The sequence below is a fragment of the Drosophila busckii genome, chromosome 3R (genome assembly GCF_011750605.1).
Source record: "Drosophila busckii strain San Diego stock center, stock number 13000-0081.31 chromosome 3R, ASM1175060v1, whole genome shotgun sequence".
Classification (NCBI taxonomy): Eukaryota; Metazoa; Arthropoda; class Insecta; order Diptera; family Drosophilidae; genus Drosophila; species Drosophila busckii.
In genome coordinates, this window is record NC_046607.1 from 22,954,573 (window position 1) to 22,972,983 (window position 18,411).

General features: G+C 39.4%; 1 protein-coding gene across 7 annotated transcripts; it reads right to left on the minus strand.

Annotated features, from left to right (window-relative positions):
* Positions 1-599: 599 nt before the first annotated feature.
* Positions 600-15,134, minus strand: LOC108603651 (G protein-activated inward rectifier potassium channel 3). Of its 7 annotated transcripts, none has more exons than XM_017992619.2 (6): positions 14,803-15,134; positions 13,389-14,041; positions 3,213-3,327; positions 2,170-2,914; positions 1,875-2,111; positions 600-1,809 (listed from the first exon to the last, which is right to left on the minus strand). In XM_017992619.2, exons 2-6 carry the CDS (start codon positions 13,829-13,831, stop codon positions 1,304-1,306), a joined length of 2,046 nt encoding a protein of 681 aa, XP_017848108.1. In that variant the 5' UTR covers positions 13,832-14,041; positions 14,803-15,134; the 3' UTR covers positions 600-1,303. The 7 variants fall into 7 exon arrangements, with proteins under 7 accessions (XP_017848108.1, XP_017848109.1, XP_017848113.1 ...); XM_017992620.2 differs by having other exon boundaries at positions 2,170-2,890; positions 14,803-15,130; XM_017992624.2 differs by lacking the exons at positions 13,389-14,041; positions 14,803-15,134 and adding an exon at positions 9,086-9,227.
* Between the last annotated feature and the right edge of the window lie 3,277 nt (positions 15,135-18,411).

The following is an 18,411-nucleotide window of genomic DNA, read 5'->3' on the forward strand; positions in this document are numbered from 1 at the left end:
TTATTCCGAAACTACAAGGACTATATGGATGTCCTTTGGTCAGATGATAGTCCTTTTAAAGGAGCATCGATTGGCAATAGTTTGGTCCTTATCCTGCAATGCACACCGGAGATATAGCCTATTTTGTGTATACGAAAAAATAGGTTTTACTCCGCTCCTGTAAGGACTTTCGTCCTTTCGATTATATATTTTGAAAAGTCTTAACAAGGACTACCTTTTGGCCAAAGCACATCCATATCGTCCTTGTAGTTTCGGAGATAATAAGGATTTTGTGTTTTTTGGCCAATTTTTGCGACTAACCCCCTTGAAATTTTTTCGCCAAAATTATAAAATGCAATTTTGACAATCTTTGAATGCAGATCGATAGAGTTGATGCCCAGGAGTTGAAAAATCGATGTCCTTTTTAAATTTATAGGATAACTGCCACGCAGGAGCTTAAAAATAAGTGTCCAAGGGCGAAAATCAGTCAACCGCAACCCCGCTAACCGCATATTAAAACAAACAGCTGCTAGTGTATATATATATATGTATATTCTCGGTCTTTCATTTTTATAAACATTATGACACATATATTTTTATATGTAGATTAAATACATAAATTAACATTTACATGCGCATTTATTTTATTGTCCACACACTATAACAATTGAAGCTCATCATATATTTGTTTGCTCGCTTAAAGCCAACCAAAGAGGCTAGGTTTTAACATTTTGGAATACATTACATAATAGTATAATCATTCATTGAGTAGTTGAGATACTGAACAATCATAATTTAAGGTAGTTTAAAATTCATTTACATTTTTTGCACTAGTACTTCATCATTATCATTATCGTCGTTATACTTTGTGAGCTTTTTACGAGGAAATTGCAGCATTTTGGTTTCAATATTTGTGTTTCTTTACATATCTTAAATTGGTTGTAATATCAATTGTAGGCTTAAGATTAATAAATTCTTTAAAGCTAACATTGACAAAATATATAATTATATCTGCACTTAATGTACAATCAAGCAGCGTTTCAAAGTATTTAAAAAAGAAAAGATAGAATAGAAATAAAAGTTTTGGAAGGGCAAGTTTTCTAACTAAATAGGTTGGACATTTAGAGGGTAGTTAGCTTTAGCTTCACAGCTTAGTCAGAGCTGTTCTCTGAATTATTTATCTAACGCTAGCACTAAATTTAATTTACAAACTATTATGAGCCTACGCTTACAATACAACATCAGATCTAAGAACGTTGGAGTAGCCAAAGTGCACGCGGCGGCGGCGCTCCTTGGCAACGACAACGCAGCGCCTTGTATAATATCAACAAAGGGAATCTATGGGCTGTTGATCCTGCTTAATGCTAAGGCGTCGTGGATTCGATTGTTTCACACGACTGCTGCTGCCGCTGCCGCTGCTGCTGTTGCCGGAGCTGGGCACAATGGTGACGCCACCATTGCCACCGCCGCCCGCAACAATGTTCAATGTGCTGAGGCTGTTGTTATTGCTGTTGTAGTTGCTGCTATTTATGGAATTACCGGAATTGGTCCGCTCATTAATACTTGATAGGTTGGGTATGCTGGGAGCAGTGGTCGTTATGGAGATGTTGTGACCGCCCATTGTGAATGAAGCGCCAGGCTTATGATGATTATTGTTAAGCGGCTCCAGCTCACTGGCCAGCACGCCGTTCGGTATGGAATGCGAGCGTATTTGTAATCGACCCGAGTCCAGCGACTCGTCGCTAGCCGGATCCAGATGATCCACCGAAGCAGCCGAGGCAATGCGCTGTATCATGCTGGCCGACGAAAGCGTGCGATCCGCAAAAGGAGCTGCCAACCAAAATAAAGTAAAGTAAATAAGCATAAGCTGGAAAGATTATAGTTTGGAGACTTACATAGACCGCTCTTGGCGCTGCGTGTGTACTCGGATTTGAGCTCATCCAGCTGCTTGGCGCTGCAGAGTGGCGTATCCACATCGTAGGTGTTGTTGAAGAGCGTGTAGTCCACCTCATATTCGCCTGTTTCCTTGCGAAATGAAACCACATTGACAAAGCGATGGCCCCACAATATCTCCGAGGGTAAATAGCTGCTCCTAGCCTGCGTTGTCATGCCCGTCGACTCAATGACGCCCTCTGTAAGCCCAAAATGATTAATAAACATAAAAATAAATACAAATTGAAGTTAGTTTACCCAGCATGACGACGACTTCGAAGCGCTCCTTGAGCATATCCGAGGCGCTGAGCATGTAGAGCGGACTATTGCGATCGATTTTATGCACAATGGTTGTGGGCCAAATGAACATTAAGCGATCCTCGCCGCCGTCAGCGCCCACGTGCAGCTCCTGCTGATAGAACGGCAGCACCTCACCCTCCTTGGTGACCTTCTTGCGTATTATCTGCGCTCGCACGTGCGCCTCAATAATATGCGACTTGCGCATGTCGCCCACTCTAAACATGAGACAAGGCGTGCCGTCGCGATGGCAGATGACGGCATTTCTGGAGAAGAGCAGCGTTTGTGCGCGCTTCTTGGGACGCGACAGTTTGGCAAACACAATGCCCACCATAAAGGCTTGTATAAAGACGCCGGTGATGCATTGAATGCACATGATGAAGATGGCCTCGGGACACTCCTCGGTAACGTAGCGATTGCCATAGCCAATTGTAGTTTGCGTTTCCACGGAGTAGAGGAAGGCAGACATAATGCCCGTCACTTGCGTCACACAGACCGTATGCGTCATATTGGCAGCCAGCTCGGGCGAAGTCCTTTGCAGCTGAATGAACTCCATGTCATTGTGCGCAAACGCTATCGTCCACCAGATGAAGGCGAAGAACGCCCACGAGATGACAAATGAGGCAGCAAACACAAGCAGCGTCCAGCGCCACTGTGCGTCCACGAGCGTGGTAAAGATGTCCTGCGAAATCCAGAATAAAACATGCTGAAGAATGCTAGCGTTTAATACATGTAAATGTATGTAAAATGTATAACAAACACTATGTGTGCTATGTATATGTTTATGTTAATTTTTTTTTTGAAATGCATGTGGAGCAACCGAACTCTAAATTTAGAAAATGCCGCGGCGCTTGCATAACGCAGCGGCGACTGCTGGGCACATGTTTGCGTATGTTTCTTAAGTAATGTTATGGTATATGTAATTGTGTTTGTATGTGTGTGTGTGTGCGTATGCCGCTAAATATAAACGAGATGAGTACTCTCTGAGCTGCTGCTCAACTCACCTGCAGATAACGCCGTCGTCTCTTAGCCACGTTGCCTTGCACCACGTTGCACTCGCCATGTTTGAACACAACACGTTTTCGTACACGCCGCGAGCTGAATCTTGTCTGCCGGTACCTTAAAACAAAAGAGCGAGCAAGAGAGCGCAATTAGTATAAGATTAGTTAGTTAGAACTCTTATACGCAACCGATGCTACGCTTATCAAATTTTCAGCTGACAACAGCACATATTTTAATAATTAATGCAAGCGCTTTGCACGCTTTGATCTTTGTAGCACATGTGGTTTTAATACACTAACCTCTAGAGCATTTTGCTTTTTCAATACACTTTGCTGCCTGCGCTGACGCAGCTTCAGCAGATTGCTTTTGTTATTGATAAATTGTAGCAGCAAAAATAATAAAACAGGAAATATATGTTGTTCATATCTTTGCGTATATTTATAAATAACAAAGAAATGTTTCAAGTGCCTTTACCCCACACACACACACACACACACACACATGTCTAAAAATTTATAATTTATGCCAGCACTAATAACAAAAATTTACCAGAGCAGCATTTGAAGCGCCATGCATGCCAGGCACATCAATAGCAAAAATACTGCGATTAGCATTAAAGCCGCGACTAAATTCAAAGCACATTTAAAACACAGCCACGCACTTAACTAAAAATAATCCTTTGTTAAGTTGTAATTACTATTTGCACAATCAGTGCGCTGCACAAGTTTAAATTGCACTGTGTGCAGATCTCGCAACTAAAGTCACGCTGAGCAGAAATTATAACTGTAATCCGTATGTAAAAACTGTAACATTTCTCATTTCATATGTAGCAAACAAACAGCTGATAATATTTTACTGTTGTTGTTTTCGTTGCTTTTTAGGTGATTGCGCTTCGCTATGCATTTCATTGCATTTCGCACGCTTTATCAGCGTGCACTTCTTCTTCTTTCAAACTCACGCTCTGTGCAAAGAGCGCGCAGCTTTTGGCTCTCTTAAGCTTAAGTGAATGTCAAGGGCTGGATCAAGCAGCGCTTAACCCCAACGTTTATATGTATTATTTGATTTATGTTAAGTGTGTCTCACTTCGCTTGAAATTGAGTTCTTAGAATTCGCAAAACAAATTTGACAGCTACGAAATTCATTAGTTTAAACGGGCGGCATGCGAATAAACCGGTTCTCACCTTTTATTTTATTGCTGCTGTCATTTTCTTATTATAATATGACTAAACGTGTGTGGGTGACTGGCAAACTTCTAAGCAAGTTCAGCGGAATCGCACACTGAGTCATTTTCATTAAGAGAAACTCTCTTAGAACGCGCAAGGTCAACTCTGTGAATTGCTTGAAGTTTACAACGCTAATTGCTGTTATTAAACAAATCTATAACAAATTACTGACCTTAGACATTGCCAAAGTTTAATCAATGAAGGCTTTGAATTGTGCACATTTTATTGATAAACTACTTGCTGGCTAGCTGCCAATAAATTATAATTGCAATTTGATTTTATTCAATGATTAGCCAAAACATATATGTAACTATAGCATTGTCGGAGGTCATGAGCTGTAAAATGGAAGCAATGACGTCAGCGTCAATTTCTTTTGAACTGCATATAAAAAATATATATGTTGCACAATTAGGTGTAGAAATTGTTTATGGCCAGGCAGTCAGCACCCCAAAGATATTTGGCATGCATTAAAATTTCTATATTATGAGCTTAATGTGTTAGATTTGCCAAAAATGAAATGTCCAAATGTCAAATGCTAAGCATATATAGCTGCTATATATATAACTTGTTAATTCGAAAATGAAAAATGTGCAAAAATTATGGATGCGTTTAATTTTTATTAGCTATAATTATGTTTTATTTTCAAACAGCAATCGTACTTAGATTAGTTGAAATATTAGCGCTAGCGTATCTTATAGATACTTATGTCGCCTGCATTTGTTTCTAGTGCTTTGTAAACATTTTCGAAACACAGATGTTTTCCTCAAGTAGTAGCCTTAGTATATATATTTGCAAATATGTACAAAAGTATATTGATTCGTATGCGTTGGGGCTATATTTATAGCTATGCGCCACAAAGACTTGTGTTGCATGCAAATATTTGTGGCTGGGCTTTTAATTAAACAGCATTTAATGAACTCTATGTGTATACATAGAGCTATATCCATGACTAAACTAACTAATTAAGCACACATTGTGGTGCACTTGTCTAAATAGCAAATATAAATATAAACAATTACCTAAGCAGCTCCTCTCGCCAGGACTGTTCGCTGGAATGGGTGGCACGATAGACAATCATCGATAGACGACTGAAGCTGCGTCGCAATTCCGACATGTTTAACGTTTTTTTTTTATCGAGCACTGTTAACACTTTAAGTTAAATACTGTTTTAGTTTAATGGTTGGTGTGATTGCTGTTTATTGGAATCGATATTGCTGCTAATTTGTCATTGTTATAAAAATAAAACATAGACAATGCTTCTGCAGCAGTCGACAACGTGCCGTATAGCCCCAGCCCGCGAAGTTATTCAAACGATCTCTGTTCATAGTTGCGGATCACGACTTTACAACACTCTTTGTACTTTGTTTTCAACTTTCAACCTTCGCTGCCAACAGTCTTTGTATTTTTATATATACATATATTCTTTTTACTGCTATATAGCGAACCGTGCGATCGATCGAGCTACTTTTTGCCAACTGTCTGGCCTGGCGCAGCGAATTGAAATTGAAATTCGCTGCCGTCACTACAAAAGCAAATACAAAAAAAATTCTTTGTGAGCAGCAGCCCCCCAACCCGACACGCCCCCATATTTAGCAGCCCACATGCTCAACACTAGATATATATATATACATATATCTATCTATATGTGCGCTCACTCACTCAGCAAACAGCATTGAATGTGTGTACTCGCAAATAAAAATACAATAACAAAAGTGTTACCAATACATAGACATTTGTGTTTACATGTGTGCCCTAAGGCACCTTTGACTCTTATCTAGCTGCATTTATCCCCAGCCTATGAGACATACATATGTCCAATAATCAGCTCATTAACTCAGTTTTGTTATCATTGTGTCCATGTCAAGTGGACACGTTTTTACTGCTTGACAAAGAGCTCCACTTAACATGCAAATAAAAAATTGTTTAGTTCATTTTTATAGCCCAACAAATTCATTTATGCGCACATAAAACATTTTTAAATATATATACATTTTATGCAGCTTATTTGAAATTTATTTTTAACATATTACAATTTTGAAACGCAAAAAGCTTGCCATATATACAAAAATCATATTGTATATATGCTATAGCGTATATTTAAAGCATATATAGACCCCCCCTGTTTCCTTAAACCGGTTCGCCGGCTATGCAAAAAACCCAAACAACCCAAAAATGAGCGCAGAGAGCGCCAAACATTTAAAATTAGCTGCTCATCCCAGTTGGGACTTTGGATGCCTGTTGAACGCTTGAGCAGATATAACTTTGCTGGTTGGGTGATCAATCAAAAGGCCGCGCCGCTAGCTCAGGGGCAACTCAAGTGGTAGACACTATCTAATCTCAAGCATGCATCATAGTGTAAAATAGACGGCAATTTACATGAAATTCCCCGCGTAGTGTTATAAGCGCCAATGAGTAATAATTTTTAAGCGTGAAAGCAATTTATTAACTGTTGCAACAATTGCTTATCAACTTTGTCAACATGACGTCAAAAACTTGATGACGCCGCCATAAAAAAAGAGGCCAACAACAACAAGTTGTAGCCAAGAGTTGATAAGTGCTTAGTTTTCTTAAAGACTAAATTTAAGCGCTATGATTAATTATGCGCACAGCATGCTGCTGCTTTAGTTTTTTGGCTTAGTGACAGTTAGCCATAATTTTATGGCCTTGTAATAAAGCTCAAGTTCAGTGAACTGTCTGTGTACTCATTACAAAATAACTAGAGCTAAGCTAAAAATAACAACAAAAGCAAACAAGTTTCTAAGCGCAAAAAAATTAATTAAAGAAGTAGCAACAATCACCACATCACTTCTACAAATAGTTGACTAAATTTAGCAAACACAAAATAGATTAATAATAAATTCCTAGAGTCACGCTAAAATCACACGAGTTGAGTTAATTATAATACACGACAGCTACTTAATTAGCCAAAAGCTTTAAATATTTTTTGCATTTGGTAAATTTCCATTCAATATTTGAAGCAAACAAGAATTGGAAAATGGCTAAGCAATAAAAATGCTATAGAGTTGTCTCCTCAGATTTGTTTAAGCTATTAACAGCCCGACAAAAGAAATTTCTGTTTAACTTTCCACATCAACAACAAAATTGCGTATGCGTATAACAATACGTTGCTAAAATTTATGGCCTCAGCTCCGCAGCCCCCGCTCGCTCTCGCTATCTCTCATGCCAATAATGAGTAACAGGTCTGCAGCTCAATAAGCGTGTCGCTTGAGCGGCGTCTTGAATAATGAATCATCGGCTAGCAGCAGCTCAAGCTCCGCAGTCGCTTTTGGCTGGCCTTATCAATAGCATTTGGTCAGGGCCAGGCGGCGTTTGTTGCTGTTTTATCTGTTTGTAAATAAAATTAAGCCGGGTAAATAAATAAGTGCGAGTACTCTGGGGGGATCTTGGAGAGCGCGACATGTGACAGACTCTGAGACTGTGTCAGCTGCTTTTTGTAGAAAGACTGACAGCTAAACTGATTATGGAACATGCGCCGTTTGTTAAGCTAATGGCTCTACGCTTTCTACTTCTGCTTTTAAGGTACAGTTGGCAACAGACACAAGCAATTTTTTGCAGTGTATAGCTGCATATTGCATTGCACTTTCAATTGAAATGACACGTACAGTTAATACAAATTGTTATAAATGTCATTTAAGCCTTCAAGGCTTGACTTGCTGCCGCTGCCGCTGCCTTGAGCTATATATAGAGCTTATGCTATGTATATAATAAGCACGCTTGCTTAAATAGTTAACTCGTGTTAATTAGCCCAAAAACAAAAGCAAGGCAAATTGATAATGCAGCTGTACAACTTTTGCTGTTTGCTTTGTGCTTTTAAACACAGAGACATATGTAAATATATATGAAAAGTATAAGCAAACAAATAAGTGCGGCCAGCGACAAACGAAACGAAATACTCTTAAGCTATGCTAAGCCTTAGATTGGTAACAAAGTGAGCGCTGCCGGCATTTAAAATTCCACAAGCGGCGCCAACTCTTACTCCCCGCGCAGCGCCGCAGACAGTTTGGCATTTCCCATGCGTGAGCGAGACAGACAGCAAGAGTAAGAGAGCGTGCAGACGCATGCCAATTACTTATGGAGGCCAATTGCGCATGCAAAAGGGAAGCAGAATTTTTGGCTGCGTGCGTAAGAGATTCTCATGGCTGTGACATTAAGAGAGCAAGAGCGCGTGGGTGCTTGCGTGTGTGTGTTGAGTAGCCGGCGCAGCGCAGCATAACTGCATTGGGCCACTCTTATAAAATAAACACATGGAAGCAACAGCTGCAGCTGACATTTGGTATAAGAGCTGCGCTTTGTTTTGTTGCCATGCCAATGTTTGGCACTTTATAAAAAAAAACACTGTATGGTATGATTTAGTTTAGTAGCCAACGTGTGTGGCAAGTTCAACTGTTTTTGAAAGTTCACTGCAATTGAAACAAGTTTGTTTCGCATTGCACTTGAAAAACTCGCTTAACATTTACAACTTGTGTGTATTTATATGTAATTGTTAGCATTTAATTGCTTATTGTTAAATGAAATCGTTTAGCAAGACACAAAACAAGCAAAACAAGCACATTGATTTGTTAGTTACACGTATGTATGTTTGTATTAGTATATGTGTGTTGTTTGTTATGTGTTTTGCAACTTACTCGTACATTGCATCGACAAGATCGCGCTCCCAGGTCATTAGACGCTTCATGTTGCCCAAAAGGAAATGCGTGCAAATTTTGAAAGTGATTTTTAAATTCAATGCGAATTCCACACACACACAATCGTCCGACGCACGTGCGTTATACAATTTGTTGTTATTATTATGTGTGTGTTGTGCTTGAGTTTCTGTTATATTTGGTTTTGCTTTTGAGGTCGGCGAAAACGCGGCGACAACACGCGGCGTCACTGACGCGGCAGCAACTGAAATGTAACAGCAGCTACAGCAGCAGCAGCAATGGCGACAGCAGCAGCACAAACAACAGCGAAATTATATATGTATGTGTGTGTGTATGTTTTGTCTATATGCTGACGAGTGACAGCTCCTTCTCGCTTGAGCGGCTGGCAGAAATAAAAGCTCACAGCTTCGCTCCTGTGACAACCTTGAGCTTGTTGTTGTTGTTGTTGTTGTTGCTGATTTTATGCTGCACTCAGCGAATCAGTTACAAATTATTATAATTGATATTTGTTTTAGAATCGAGCACACTCTTTTTTTATAATACTGTCGTCAAGAGAAGGGAAGTGTATGACGTTATCGCTCTCACTGGATCTGGTATCGCTTCGTTGACTGGCAATTTGCGAAAACGTAACGGATAATTTGTTGCTGTTGTTATTGATGTTTGGCGGCTTTTGAAATTCGTATCTTAAACACACACATATACACAAACACAGATAAATATATATACTATATATGCAGAGATCTCGAGCTGAGCTCTCTTGCTAACAGAAATGCGTTCTTTTTGTGGTTGGAAAGGCGAATATGGTTTTTATTTTGAAATAAACAAAAACGCGCATTATTTTTTCACAAACACAAAACAGTTCCGGGCAGCGACGCGACTTAACTATGGCGGCGGCGACAGAGCGGAACTATTTTTACTGTAGTTTTGATGACAACGTTTGTCAATCTAACGGCACACACACAGTGTTTAGTTTATTATAAGCTTTGGTATTTACTTTACAATTAAAACGGAGCGTCAGTAATTATTTAATCGACAACGGCGTCGGCATCGGCATCGGCGTCAGCGTCTCATTTACAAATGAAGTTGCATATCAAAATGTAATGTGCGTTAAGCCGACAGCGCGCGCGCTCTTGTGCTCTCGCTCTCGCTCTCTTATGCTTGCTTAGCGGCTCTCTGGCGTGCCTGCAGCGAACTGAGAGCGCGCGCGTATGCGTTGGATGCTGATCACGTAGAAGAGTTTTGTCAGCTGATGAGAGCCGTTGATACGTACCCAACACTCAACACGCGAGAGTGTTATACAACACAGGTGTAGTTGCTATTTTGCTTTTGTGTGTGTGTGTGTGTGTCTGTGTGCTTGGTGTGTATAACTTTCTGCGAAGACGGCTGAATCTACACTGAAATGCTCAGTTGACAGCATTGTTGCTTTTTATTTCAATGCCTCAGTGGGGACTGAGTGTGTATTAAGTGGCAGCGACGATAGCAGCTGACGCCGCGTCTCTGTCGCGGCTAAAACAAACACAACAAGAGTGTAAAATACAAAAACAAAACAAAAATACAACGACAAAATGCTTTAAGAAATGTGCGCGAATGGCGCAAAAGCGGACGGCAAAAACCCAAAATGAAATACAACAGCTGATAACTTATAATTATTTTAGTCGCACTGACTGTCTCTGTGTGTGTGCGTGTGTGTGTGTTCTTTAAATATTAAGCACAAAATGCCATGCGACAAGCATAAATAAAATTAGCTGTAAATTTTAGCAGATTTGCAGCAAAGGCAATTAATTGCTCAGCGCGTTTTGGTTAATTAACGCGTTAAGCGAGATTGCCTTACGTATACGTAATATGCAAAGCGTAGTATCTGTCTGTGAGTGCGCGACAAGTTTTAAAATGCTGCGCAAGTGTTAACGACAAGATACTTAAAGCCCAAGGCAATGCATTGCAGTTATTATATAGCTTCAAGTGTAGTGGGCGTGCCCAGTGGGCGTTCTTTAACATTTATGCCAATTAACAAGTTTTTTTTTTCACTTCATTTCAATTGATAAATGCAATAACATTAACATGTGCTGCACATTTGTGTATAAGTGGACACGACTTGCAATAATTAAATCACAAACAATATAAAAGATAAAGCTATTGCGCATGCATAACGGTTAAAGGCCAGTTAGCCAGTCAGTCAGATAGCGTATTTAGTCTTCGTTGCTATTTCTAGTCTATTACTGCATTTTCTCAAAATTTACGGCCAGCTTTAAGTGCTAATTAATATTTTTCAATTTACGCTTATCAGCGGCACCAAAGAAACGCCAATCTTTGCACACGTTGCCAGCATGAGTGTACACTAGGCAAATAATCAGTCCAGACTAATGATAACTACACAAGAAACGCGTGATTCAAGGATTCAATAACAAACTTAATATAAACTAAGTAATAAAGCTGTTGCGTACATCTCTCTCACACATTTAAACAGAAGTGCAGTTGCTTCAACTTTTTGTTTGTTTAGCAATTTAAAAGATTTGCCAAGTTCAACAGACAGCGCAACAATTTCAGATGAAACATTTTAATATGCAAACAGGAAAACAACAGACCGCATGATAAATTCTATTTGCGTATAAACACAATTTTTTTATCTTAATGAATCATTGCGTAAAAATTTTAGTAGCTGTCGCTCTCACAATCAGATGCTGGAGCTTAAGCTTAAAATAAGTCTAGAGACGACGGTCTAATCAATAAAATAAATCAGTGCATATAAATATAGCTCGCGCAATTCAAAAGAAATTTCACATATTAATCATACGCCGCATAATCAATGCCAACACTTTGTTTGCTGCTGCTGCTGCTGAGTTGACAACTTTTAGGGCAGACAAGTTAACTCGTGAGATATTTTCATAAAGTAGCTACTGCTCTATATATAGCCCTGGCGCAATTTGCATTTAACATTAGCGTAATGTCTACAGCTTCGCGTTCGAATGGTGGACATCAGCATTAATCGCATCTTTTTCGGTTGCCCCGGCAACAGCTATGAGGAAATCCCCTTGGCAAGCAGCCAGCGCAAATAGCAGCAACAAATAAATTGCGACTGAATTGAAAATTAATACATTATGAGCAGCGAAAGGGAACGAAATACAGAGAGAGCGAGAATGCGCGCGCGGTCTCTATGTTTATCTTTTTGTTTAATTACACTTAACAGTTGACTTAGTTATGCAAATTGATGCCAAGGTGGCTGCCAGAGTCATTGACTCTGCTTGCGGCAAAATCTTTTTTAAAAAACTTTCAGCCAGATATGAAAACAAAAACAAACATTTTATCTTATGCTAATGTCAGGGGCGTTCAAATCTTCAACTAAACTAAACTATGCTAAGCCATGTGCTATGCTATGCCTAAATCTAACCCAATTAAAGATGCTAAAGCTCACTAGCTAGCGGAAATTATATTTAATTGTCCACCCACCGTCGGCCTTAAATCAAAATAATTTAATTTTGTCATTCATCCAATCAACTGAAAAGTTTTATCATATTTGCTCGCGTGTCATTTCAACGACGTTGACGCTTCGCTTATATGACTGCGACATATATTCACATAGAGATATATACATACGTGTAAATGGAATGGGAACTGAAACGAGCACACAAAAGACTTGCAGCTACCGTTTACATTATCGCACATTGTATTCCATATATTATAGACTTGCTTGCTGCTGCTGTGCACATTTGCGTATCAAAACAGATAAACCAGCCGAGCTGTGCTATCAATAGCGATACACTTGATATGGCCAACAATCAGCGCCTTAGCTATGACGACTAGCCAAACGCTTAGCGCGCATTGGAAAAGTTTTAGAAAACAAAACAAAACTGTCACCGATCGCTGCTGCTGACACACAGCCCTGGCCCACATGACGAATGCGTAATAAAAATAGTTTCTAAGGAAAAACCTAACAAATTTTGTTGCTAACACGCAAATTTTGGTTTTTTGCTGCTTAAGTTTAATTAGCAGAAAAGTATGCTATAGTATATTGAAGTCCTGTGTTAAGTTGAACAATCAAGCAATCTTTAAGCTTGAGTTTCTTTATTTTGTATAAGCAAATTAAGTTTCTATTTTCTAAATAAAATTTAAAGAGAGCATTTAAATTGTTTTTGGCTCTTCATTGATAAACAAAAAGCTAAGAAGCATAAATAAAATGGCAGCGAAAATGTTTGAATATATTAAACTATAGATAAAGATTCTTCTTAGAATTCGCTGAAGACTTTGCTGATTCATAAGCTAACTCTAACCATTGCAGTTATATTCTCGCACTCACCTCGTTAATGGTCCCGGGGATTCGCTAACTGCCTTGATGGAGCGCCGCAGCTGCCTGTGAAATGAGCCCAGAAAGGATTCCTTGCGGGAGAGCAAAGTGCCACTGCCGCTGGACTCACCGCCAGCGCTGTTCATGCCCGAGGCGTAGGTGGAGCTGCGATTGTAAGCTTCCTCTCCAGCAGCTGGAGCAGCTGCAGTGCCCGCCGTTGCGCCTGTGTCCATGCTGGGGCCAAAATTCACCACCGCCTGTGTGCTGAGCTGTTCCGCATTGAGTGGCGTTGATTCCTGGAGCTCAGCTACTTCTTTGTTTTGCTCCTTGCTATTGTTATTGTTGTTGTTGATAATTATGGGCATTTGGCTGTTGTGCTCATCGGCCAGCAGCTTTGTCCAGGGCGTGTCTACGCCCGCTGCCTCTGATTTGTCCACAATCATTCTCTTTGGCATTTGCTACTTAAAGCTAAGTTTGAGTTTTTTATAAAAACTGCTTGAGGCTACTTGAGTTAAGACTTTGGTGTTGCTGTTGCTGTTGCTGTGTTGGTCGCACATTCGTTATAAGGGGAAATTTTGTGAATTTCTGGGCGTGCTTGTGAACTGGGCTAGCAGCGATCTGTGGTCGACCATCGAGACGGCTTATAATTTGGCAAAGTGTGTGTGCTGTAAAGCAAACAGAAACCAGTTGAGAATAAATTTCTTGTTATTGCCAAACACTCAGCAAAAACTTGTTGTATTTAAATTCGTTTTGGCAAATATTAATTAAATAATTTATTGTTCAGGCGTCGCTGCACTTATTTTTTTTTTGTTTTGAAAAGTTCAAATAAACAAAACACTAATCAATATGCTGCTATATAAATACAAACGCTATGAGTCTTGCAACAATTTGTTGAGTTTTATTCACGTTGTGCACAGCTTGTATAGTTTATTAATATTTTGTAGATTTTTCACACACTGCTGCTGCTGCTTCTTTTTGATTATCACAATATTTGACTTAAATTGTTTATATTATTGGCATGTTTATAAATTGTTATTCAAGCAACCAAATGCTCGTAAAATATAAATTTAAAAATAAATTTTATGTTTGGATTCATATTTGGGAAAAAGCGCAGCGCGTATTAAAACGCTGTATATATCATTTTTAATTTATATATTGTAATTTGGTTAATTAATTAAAGCTTACACTTGCGCTAATTTCAAGCGATTTCACTTTGTTATGTGCCAAAACTATAATTATGTTTTTGCTGTTTTTTATTGTGTACAATTTTTTAATTGTATTATTAGCACTTGTTGCTGCTGCTATTAAAGTACCGTTAAACATGTGTGTAGAGCGCGACAAGCGAACAGCCACCGCCGCCGCTGGCGACGTTTTCGAAAATGCGACGGAACAAATTGTGTGTGGATTTTATTCGAATTTGACTTACTAGGAGCGCAACAAGCTAAAGACTGCGTCTGCCGTTTTTGTTTTGGTTATCCCACTGTCCCACTGTGCTCTGTCTCTGTCTTTATAGCTAGTGCTGTTGCTTTAGCTTTAGCTATTGCTATCGCTATCTCTATGTGGATGCGAGAGTCGTCGTCGTCCAACTGGACGCTGAGCACGCACGCGCTGCGAATTGTGGAACAGCGTTGTGGAACTGTTCTACACATTTAGCTATACTCGTAATGTACCTGCCCTGCGGCTGTGATTTTAATATTTTTTGCGCTTTTTTGTGTGTGGAGAGCTTCTTGCCTCCGCAGCGTATGAGCAGCGTTTGCAAATTAACTTGGCGCTCGAGTGCTCGTTGCCAGTTTTATTATCCAAAAGTGAGCAGCGGCAGCGTCAGCAGCAGCAGCAGCAGCAGCAACAACTGAGCAACAACAACAGTAATCACGACCGGTAACGGTAGCGTCACTTTTATCGAGTTGGCAAACGAGGCGTCTGCGTCTGCGTTGGCGCTGCTGCTGCTGGCGCTGACGCTGCCGCGTCGTGGCTTCGGCTTTTTGGTTCGCTTATTGCTTTTGCTTATGCCTTGCTAAATCCACAAGTGTCCGTTGACGTTGCTTAACTGGCGTACAGCTATTGTCTAACTGCGCACAAAACAAATCGAACTTTATCGAAAGCTTAGCCAAGAGCAGCGCCGATCAACTGCGAAGCGGAGAAAGTTGCTTTAAAGTATGCAATGCTTTTCAAACTGTAGAGCAGTGTGCAAAAATATGAGCTAAGCGTTAGTACGTCAATAACTGACAGAAAAATTACCCTAGAAAATCAATCAAAGTGTCAAATGCTCATAAATTGATCAGTAGCACTAAATCTTGTTTTCCAAATAATGCGACAATTTATAGAGACAGCAATGTAAGCTGATAAAACTTCAACAGTTTGATGGACAGCGCGTTATAAATCTAACTGTACTGTCATGCGTCGCAGCAGAAGCTACGCTTTAGTGCTTGCTCTCGCTCTCTCTCTCTCTCTGATGCTCTCTTAAGCGCAAGTAAAGCTCTCTCTTTACTTTCGTTTATGGCTCAGCAACCACAACGCTGCTGTTTTGTTTACTCTAAGCTACATTACATGCTGTTTTATTTGTTTATAAATATTACAAATGAAATCAATTGCTGACATAAATATTCATATATATTTAACTAAAGCTGTCTTATGACGTAGTTAGTTAACAACTCTCATGACCTTTTGTGTACTTTATGCTAAGCACAAAGAGTATCTTGTTATCGTCTACAATTCCTACTTGTTGCTTTGGTAATTGTTTCCTCGGAATATATAAATGTAAACACAATTAGCACAAAGTGCAATGTGTCACATGCTTTGTATACAAATCATTCGCTTGTAAAAACACTAAAAAAAAAGCTCAGCAACAATAACAACAGCTTAAACGGTAGAGCAACTGTAAGTCTCGCTATGATTCATTCTCATATTCGTGCTAGCTCATTGCACTAATAAATCAAAATGTTATGCAAATTACTTTAAACTACGTAATCAACTAAGACAGCAATCAATTGATATAGAATTCCGCTTAATATTTTACATGCATAATTGTTGGCTTAATATTTGCTAGAAATTAAATAAAGTTAAGTTTGGCTTGTTTAATGTCTAAGCAGCTGCTACAGTTGCTGCTCTAAGTTAGTCTACAGCATAATCTCAGGAGTTTGTGCTACTATTAATCTTAACATTTTGATAATATGCACTTTACTTTGTTTTCAAATCATTTATATGCATTTATATATATTTGAACAATTATATATCAACGCTTTTTATTACTAACGGCTATATCCTAATGGAAATCACATATTTTTATAACAATATCCTTAGATAATAAGCACAACATGTGCAACATTTTGAACGGCAGCTTGTGTTTTATTTGCCACAAAAGCTTCGCACGTTTTGTCAAGGACAGCTTAACAATTTGCTCAAGTGCGCAACTCAAGTAGCAAATTTGACTTAATAAGCTTGCAACTGTACACAATCAATAATAATAAATGCCAAAAATGCGCATATGCTGATTTTGTGGCACGCACACTTGCTTAGCCTTGTGGCATGCCTTAAAGCTTGCAATAAATCGTTGCATACTTTGAGCGACCTAGTTAAGTGAGAGCATTTATTTTTAGCTATCGTCCTTGTAGAACAAATGAAATAAATTGCCGCAGCGGCACGCAACTAGCATCAGTTTAAGATTACACAGGACCCACAACCTGTTGTGCACCTTGAGAGAAATGCGGCGCACGTCAGCGGCAGCAGCTTGACGTTGCATGCAACGCAGCAATAATCAACAGCGTCTATGCAACTGGCCCTGAGCCTTGCTGCCATGACGTCTGGACGTGGCAACGCGCTGACCTCTGTTTACTTAGCGGTTAACGAACTTGAGCTGCTGCCACTTAACTGGGGCAGTTTAATGATGTTCAACTTTATAGCTGCTGCTGCTCATAAAAACTCTAAGCACAGTGCTAATCATTTAAGCTGCTCCATTGCTCTGTGCATAAATCATTTCGACTATATGGCACATTAATTAACACATTAATAATCAAATTATACCTAAGCTAAAATTTCAATAAGATTACGCTGGCGCCAAAGTACAGTTGCCACAGCTACAGGTGGTTGGCGCTTCAGAAAATGGCGGCGGCTAAGTCAGCTCGTAAATTTAGACTCGTGCCTGTCTGTCAACGCTTCAAGTTGACAGCCGTATGTCATATCTATATCATACTTATTCCGCGTACTGGTCGCATGACATTTTGTTGACACGCGCAGCTTTGAGCATAGTGCAGCTAAAAATTTACAATAGCATAATTAAGTTTATCTTGTAGCGAGATCAGTTACAATTAATTTTGCTAGCATATTTGCTTACAGTTTTATTAATATTTAAATTAATTGTTGCAACAGTTGAACAAATATTTCTATTAGCTGAGTAAATTTGCTTATCAGATCAAAGTTAGTTCTGCGCATTTAGAAATTTGTACTGAAAGTTTTCGTGACCCAAACAGATAACACAAATTTTGCAAATATATGTTTAGTTATATTTATTGTATAAATATGTCTGTCCATCAAGTTTGAAAGAGTTAATATTTGGCTGCGCATTCGCTTTATTTTCTAACTGACAAGTCAAGATAATGCTCATAATTATTATTAGCGCACTCAATTGCCTCTTACTTGGCCATTACTCCTGCTTGACCTCAAGCCACAGTCTGTTGTCCATCAGCGCAATCATTTGTTGAAAGGTCAGCATTCAAATGTTTATGCATTAAATAATGTTCATTCAATCAGTACAGCAATCAATCTGCATCCCTAACCTGCCTCAGTAAGCTGCTCGGCTCGGTTCATTCAACTACTTGACAATTCAATTTAGAATATTAAGTTTTTAAAGCAGCTAGAGCAACTAGTTTGGCATATGCTCGAGTGCAACAAGTGGCACACACAAGTTCAAGTTACACGCACTTGACAACAATTGCAGGCGGATGTTGCATATAAGTTGGCTTGCCACAATTTCAAGGCTAAGCAGCTGCAGCAGCAAGGCTGGGTCACAAGGTTAAACGGAAGCTGTGGCAATTACCAT

Bases quoted from the DNA above. Each gene is read 5' to 3' on its own strand.
- LOC108603651 (XM_017992619.2), bottom strand. From the start codon at position 13,831: ATGCCAAAGAGAATGATTGTGGACAAATCAGAGGCAGCGGGCGTAGAC. The intron at 3,328-13,388 runs GTGAGTGCGAGA...TTTTGTTTTAAG, and splicing joins TCCCCGGGACCATTAACGAG to GTACCGGCAGACAAGATTCA. The intron at 2,112-2,169 runs GTAAACTAACTT...TTGGGCTTACAG, and splicing joins CGAAGTCGTCGTCATGCTGG to AGGGCGTCATTGAGTCGACG.